The sequence below is a fragment of the Podarcis raffonei genome, chromosome 5, assembly GCF_027172205.1.
Source record: "Podarcis raffonei isolate rPodRaf1 chromosome 5, rPodRaf1.pri, whole genome shotgun sequence".
NCBI classification, from domain to species: Eukaryota; Metazoa; Chordata; class Lepidosauria; order Squamata; family Lacertidae; genus Podarcis; species Podarcis raffonei.
In genome coordinates this window covers 63,920,754-63,928,220 of record NC_070606.1, presented here as the reverse complement: position 1 = coordinate 63,928,220, position 7,467 = coordinate 63,920,754, and the positions used below count along the sequence as shown (strand labels likewise).

Sequence of the window (7,467 nt, the reverse complement as noted above, 5' to 3'; positions counted from 1 at the left end):
GAAACTTATCATTCTGCATTGCACGCTATATATCCAAGGGAGGTATGAAGATATAACAAGAGTCGCACACGGCTTTCTTCTCCAAAATCTGCTGAAATATACCACAGTGCCTTGGATATACCTGCCACACGAAACTCTACAGCAGAGCTTTCCAAACTGTGTCGCGACACGTTAGTGTGTCGGCTGCAGCGTTTAGGTGTGTTGCGCGATCTGTGTCTGTATCTCTTATAAGGGGTTAGTTTGAGCTCTGGTTTGCTAGGAGAACTGAATCAATGTGTCACAAAGCGATGCGTGTCAAAAAGGTGTGTCACCAACATGAAAAGTTTGGAACGCTCTGCAGTACAGAGTGATCTCACTGCTGCTTCTGAAGACTGGGGACAGATGCTGCAATGCCCAGTTCTGGATCCAGAATCATTCCAACATCCCTTCTCGTCCAGCATTCTGTTTCAACAGCGGTCAGCCAGATGATTCCAGAAAGTCAACAATCTGGGCATAAAGGCAGTAGTTTGTACATGCACGCGCACACACGCTCACTACAGCAACATGATGCCTCAAAATGGAGGCTCCATTCAGCCAGTCTTTCTAATAGCCATGGATAGACCTATCCTTCATTAATTAGTCTGGCCCAAGAGCCATTGCCACATTTTGTGGCAGTGAAGACTTTATTTTAAAAACTATACATCGATTCCATCTCAATATCTTATGCTGTTGGACTGAAATAATGTCAAATAGGAGCAGTAATAATTCCCAGATTTAGGATGCTTTAAAAGAGGCTGTGACTGAGCAAAACGAGGTTCAGGTATGTTTTTATGCTGTGCTTTTGTGGTGTCTGTCCATAGATGTGGGTGAAACACTAAAGTTCTATGGGGAGAGGCTGTTTGCCCTGGTAGTAATGACAGGAGATTCCTGTGAGACCGGCAGTGATCTTGCTGCTGTTCTAGAGCCCATCTTATTCTTACAGGTACATGTGAGGCAAGGGATACAGATTTATATAGACATTGGCTTATTTCTTCATAAGAAATTTTTTTAAAAAGAGGGATGGGAGGAATTTGAATCAGTTTACATTTAAATGCTAACCTACCTGATCCACACTTTCTTTTTAAAATACACAAAGCAAAATATAGCCATCCTTTGAAATTCACTCTCCGAATTTTGCAATGCAGCTCTCCAGCCACATAATGTGTACAAAAATGCATATATTGTGAAATGACATAGAAATTCACACTAAAATAAGGACTCTTAAAATAAAATTCTGATTGATGTGGAAATGTGGAGAAGTGGACTTAAAATTGGAAAGATGAGAAACGGAATTGGGCAGATTCACCCATCCCAACTTCATTGTTCTTCTGTGGTGTTTGGCTAACCCATCTGCAGAGCTGCTGGTCCATATAATACTTGAGATGCTATCTCTTCCCTCCTGTGCATAGGAAGATGCAAAGAGCTAGTGCCATTACAGCAAGGGCACCAAGGCTGATGCCTACCACCAGCGGAGTGTGTGAACGTCTTTCATGTTTCCCTGTAAGGCAAAAAAATAAAGATTTGAGAGTTTTTTTCTACAACTGAGGGGTTGAAGCTGCATTCTAAGACTTGATAAGGAAATGTTGCTTTAGCTGTTTAGGTGGGTGGGTTCAAGGATTGGAACTTTTGTTTTCAAGATTTAAGTTGCTTCTGTCTGAGCTAATGCATTCACTCTAAAAATTCTAAGCATTTTAGTCAGCTCGTGAAAAAAGTTGAGTAGGATGGTGTTTGGGGGGGAAATATGACTGAACTGATGGACTCGTCCACTTTCAACCCACTGCTTCAGCAGGAGATTGTGGGTGTCCCTTGCAAGGAAGAGGAAACTCAAAGCAAATGTCAGTTGGTATATTCTCTGCACCAAGGTAATTCTGGATTCTGCAGCTAATAAAGCATTTTATATGTGCGCAGAGCTCTGCAGCTAGTCAGAAGCAGCAAAGCTAGCAAGGGTCCTGAAGTCTGGATCTCTGGAAAGCCTCTGTAATATGCTGCACTCTTTCTGCCTCTCCACCCCACTGTCGCCCCATGACATCTTACGGAATTGTCAGGTGTTTTGCATTCCTGCTTTCATCAAACAGTTCCAAGACTATCTTCAGCATATTGAGGACAAGGTGCTTATATTTCTCTTTTTAAAGAAAGGCAGTGATTCAGAATTCTGTACCTCATTCCAACATCTATGCTTGTGGTGTGACAGCACCACAAAATATACCCATCCCTGTCCATTAGTGTGTGTTGGTAAGAAGACTGCCATAAAGGATACTTGGTTGTGTCCTCCCTTGGACAACCTGCACAGGGTAGGAGTGCTTCTCAGACATCATATAACCAGTGTTTCACATACCTGTAAAGGCTCCTTTCACTGCAGTGTGCTCTGTTACAATCTTGATGCAAGTTTCCTGCAGGAAGAAAGCTGGGTCCGCACTGGTTTCATTGTAATTGCTCAGCTGCATACTGGTATAGCTGGCCACAGGAGTTTTCTGTAAAGGTACCCAGCTCTTATTGGCTGCATTGAATCTCAGGAAATCAGTCCCATTGACTAAAACCTCGTAGAAGGTTCTGTTGGTGCCATTCCCAAAGATCTGGCACCCCAAAGTACAATGCATGTGTAGGGGGTCTGCAACAAAAGCAAATGTGTTAGAAATATTTCCCCCGTAACTGGCCTCTTATCTTTCTCACATGCACCCTTGTATTATGCTGAATTACCTAAGGAAGCATTCTGTCTGTACTTCTCAGGGAAATTAGCCCTGACATGTCCGCAAAGAGCTATTTCACTTATACAGTAGCAAATTGTGGCAAACAGGCTACAGCTAATGCTAGCTCTCCAGAAAGTGTAAATATGCATACAACACAATAAGCAAGATGTGCATGTTTTCAAATAATTGTTTGACCACGTCCCTATTTCATACTTTTTGGTAGACAAGGAAAAAAATAACTACACCTCAGAAAGTAATAGGGGCAGAAGAAATAATCTTCAGTATAGGAGGCTGGAAGGTTTACCAAATGCATCCCTACTCTGGGAATATTTTGAGAAGACAAACCATTTTTCTTTTCAAGATCTCACTTTCTCAGTGCAAAATCTGGACATCAGACAGGGCAATTTTACCTTTTATTGAGGCATTTTAGCACTTACTGCCCACTAAAATATCCAAGCATTGAACTTGCTGGATCAAAGCAATGCATCTTCACTATACAGCCCCTTTGCCATCTCTTGCTTTCTTTAGCAAGTCAGTTTTACTAAACCTGTGTCTTTATTTGACAAACTTATACAAGCAAATTAGAACAAGGCCTGGAATGTGTTATAAAGCATAATACAAAATGAAGCACCTTAAGAGTTCTTAGTATTCATTAAGGGATATAATATGAATGAATGCATATATTAGTATATAATTTTATTTCCACCACAGACTGCAAATTGGTCTCATAGCTGGTCTCATAGCTGACTGCAATAATAGGAGGTGGCTTCTTGGCTGCCTCTGTGGCTTAATTTTACTTAACAGTAAATGGCACCATACTTTCCGTCATACACAAATCTCTAGATAAACTATTTACTCCGTGATCACACCATGTCCCAAAGTTTGGTGCTCAATGATACCATCATCTTAAGCAGCTGTGACAGTTGCTATGGCAACAACTGTGCCCATTACCATCGCACCACAATACTCACATGGTATTTTCCTTTCGCGAGCATACAGGTTGACCAATGTCTTGAAAAGGTCAAGGTAATGTTGCAGTGCACTCTTCCTCTGCTCCCAGAGATCTAAAGATTCCAGCTGGAGCAACTGGCTTGCATTCATTTGCTCATTTTGATACTCCACGCTGTGGGTAAGTTTTCCATCCAGAGTGGCATTACCTACCATTTCCACTGAACTGTCGTTTGGGAAGTAGGCCAGGTGAGTCATAACGAAGGCATGAGATTCTGAGAGGAAAACCAGAACAACCTAAGTTATTGCGTTCAGCCACCTGCAAATGAGAAATAGCAAAAGCACGTTCTTTCACACTAGCCTTTCCTTGCTCCCTTTTGCTCAGAGGCAACCACAAGTGAATAAAACTAAAGTTGACAGGAAACTTCATACAGGAAGGAAGGAAGGAAGGGGTTTCTTTCCTGGCTTATCCTTCAAGGGGATGCTTTTCTAGGCGCAGGGCTGAAAGTGGCATGAATTTGACTGCCATCCCATTGTTGTTCCTAGACTGGAAGGCACCACTCTTTTCCTGTGGTGACTCTTGCTCGAAAGCAGCTAAGAGGGAAATAAATTTCCCTCACAGAGGGAGCAGGTAGCTTCCTATATGCAGGTGCATGCTGTGCCCATGGTAAATGCCAGCTCCTTATCATATGGCTGGCCTTTCTCTGAAGCAAGATAAAAACAGCTACTTCAGGAAACAGATTTCAGAGGGAGTGCTATTTCCCTGCTTCCATCCTCTGTGTGCAGTTCAAACTAACGATGAGTGGAAGTGAGGTATCAATTTGAATTTTGCTGTAGCTGCAAAGAATAAAATCCGTTAAGGCCAGCCCTGTGCAGTCAAGGTGGTGAGAGGTAGTTAGGGCTTGGTAACAATTTGCCCTACGGAACTGTTCTGGGAATTTTTAAACCAATTAGCATGCTTTATTAAAAGTTAAAATAATTCTGAATGTATTATATATGTATTCCATATTTTTGTTTATCTGGAATGTTAGCACATTTCCTACCTGATTCATTTCTGTCCCTCTCATGCTTAAAACGAAAAGGGAAATTTTCCTCAGTTCAAACAGGGAAACTAAAATTCGGAATTTTTACAGTCGGTGCTTGCTTGGAATTTGTTTAAAACACTGAGCTTGAAAAAGGATGCTATAAAATACCTGCTACAAAGGCTGCTGTTGAATGATGAGCTCTCTCTGAAAACAAATATAGATCATTTGATGCATGGCAATAAGAATATAATAATAATTAATAATGGAGCATTATGCCAAATACCATGCCAAATAGTCACAAGATTCTGGTCAAGAGCTGACAGTTATTAAGAATCAGTAGTAGGTGATATTTACCCAGGGCTATAATGGTCTCTATTGTAGTGGAGCACTTTTTTGTGCCACATAGAAAAGTCAAGATCCCAGATTAGATTTTCTTCTTATGTAATGGTACCATGGTAAGCAGGAGAGCTTGAACTCTGGTGCATGGTGCAAGCATAGATGCCAGAGTCAACCAAAAACGCTTTGCTGCCTGCTGCTAAGTTCAAAAACTAACTAGATTGGGAGTAAATGTTACTTCAACTTTGGCAATCTGTGGTTAGCTTAGGGGGCCAGGACAGGGCTTCTGGAACACAGCTGTGTCAAGACATTCTTTAAATCAGGGAAGGGAACCTGCGGCCCTCCAGATGTTGCAGAACTCCCATCATCCCTAACCACTGGCCATGCTGGCTGGGGCTTGTGATAGTATATTCCCAACAATTTCGGGAGGGTCAGAGAGCCCTCACCTGCCTTTAAGGGTTGTTTCTTATTTAAAAACACCATTGCTCTATAGAACGTAATGGATGTCTCACTGAACAATATATGTGTGTGTGCCTGCATATAGTACTTTAATGGATCAGGCAAGTCTGTTTTGTTGAGACCAACAAGAGCTGTTCTCATAACCAGGTCTTGTACATGAGGCTGAACTCAGTTTCTACTTTGCAGTTCTGTGTTCCTGCCAGCCGTTTCCATCTTTTGCTCTAAGCCGAACTTACAAATGCTGGCTAGATTCCCAAATATCTATTGTTCTGATTCTCCACCCCCCTCACCCAGATTTCAGACCGTAGTCTTACTTATTTAAAACATTTTTCAAGGCAGCGTACACCGTAAAAACAAAAGGATGAAAGCAAAAGAATAACAGGACCAACTTGTGCATGTTTATGCAGAGTGCAGCCCCACTGTGTTGAATGAGGTTTAGTCTGGGTGCTTTAAGGATTGCTGGCTAAAATGATAACTATTTAAATGTCTGGATAAATACAAATGTTTTTGTCTAATGCCTAAGCAGCTGTGAGTGGCGCCAGGCAAACGTCTTGAGGAGGGTGTTCAAGTAAGCCCCTCTGCTTTGTAGATGTTCTTCAAAACCCTGACGAGACACATGGAGAATCTTGGCAGATGATTTCACTGATCAGGCAGGTTGATACAGAAGTAAAGATATGCATATAGATCACACACGAAGGGAGCCCCTAGGTAATAGACATCTCTGTCTCCACCCCTAAAAGTTCTCTACAAACATTTTCAGTTTAATAAAACTGCACTATGCCATACACCACTCCCCGTCTTAACAGATTGCACACTATAATTCTGTGTGAAGTTTTCTATCAATAATCTAGCTTCTTTCTTGTGAGTAGAATTGCACCATTAGAGAACAAGGCATTTTCACTTACCTACGCCATACACCCAGTGGCAGAGAGCCCAAGCGAAGATTATTTGCAGGAGTAACATTCCCAGAAGGTGATCGCTTGTTTGCAAAATCCAGGAGTGCTGGAGGTGCTGTGCAGTGTTGTAGTCTGTGGAAAGAAACCCAAGCTTTCTGTATCTCGAGCCACCATGAGCTGAAGTCTTTTGGAAATGCAAACAAAATCTGGGATCCAGCTCTCTACCCTGCCGTCAGGATTAGAGGAGGGAGCCCAGGGTTTCTTGGGAATTGAAGGGTGGAGCATGTCATTCCATCTATCTTCGTATTTCCTCATCTGCAGTAGAGGAACTGACACTTTTCCTTGCCAGACCTCGCCCCTCTTTTCTCCCAGAGCTATTACTATTGCAACATTCCCAGACTATAACTGGGAAATGATTTTTTAAAAAATTATTTAAAGGATTCCCCAAGTTTATTGTGTGAAAAGCGGGTGGGGGAAGGAAATAAATGTGATGAGGAAATCAAAATAGGGCATTGTGGGGAAAGTACTATTTATACCCAATGGAAAAGAAAACCTGTTTCCTGCCTCTAGCAGAGCTTTTTGGGTTCACGGGGACTTTTGCAGTTAATACACAGTTTCAAGGCTCAAATGTGTAAAGCATATTGTTCCAAAGTCTCTACTTCCCTAAGCAATTAGATTACTCCAGAGGCTGCATTTTTGGTCTAATATCCTATGCACAAGAGATTTATGCTACCTGTGATATTTGCTGCATTTACTAATATATGTGGAGGCACAGAAGCACTTCTGCAGGGCAGCGTATCCACTAGACTGCAGGTCACCAGGGATCCTGTATCACGATTTTCTTTCTCACTCTCCCTAAATGACCCATTGCTTTTTAACACACATGCATGTGTGTATGTGCTTTTGTATACGCACATTCTCTTACTTTATTCAAATTCTGATTCAAAAGAGAGATTTCCATCTATCAGAAAACCATTCCATACCACTCCATCCTGGACTATTAACCAGCAATTCATCTAATAAAGCAGTGGTCAACCAACAAGTATATCAGGATGATCTCTTCAGTATAGATATGAGGATGCAGACTGGTTAATCCAT

General features: G+C 41.8%; 1 protein-coding gene across 1 annotated transcript; it reads right to left on the bottom strand.

The window, feature by feature from the left end:
* Positions 1-1,235: 1,235 nt before the first annotated feature.
* LOC128414471 (endothelial protein C receptor-like) lies at positions 1,236-7,187 on the bottom strand. The gene is given in 6 exon segments (XM_053389824.1): positions 1,236-1,516; positions 2,354-2,626; positions 3,677-3,928; positions 4,847-4,882; positions 6,379-6,599; positions 6,601-7,187. Coding segments are annotated over 6 exon segments (954 nt in total). The 5' UTR covers positions 6,660-7,187; the 3' UTR covers positions 1,236-1,403.
* Between the last annotated feature and the right edge of the window lie 280 nt (positions 7,188-7,467).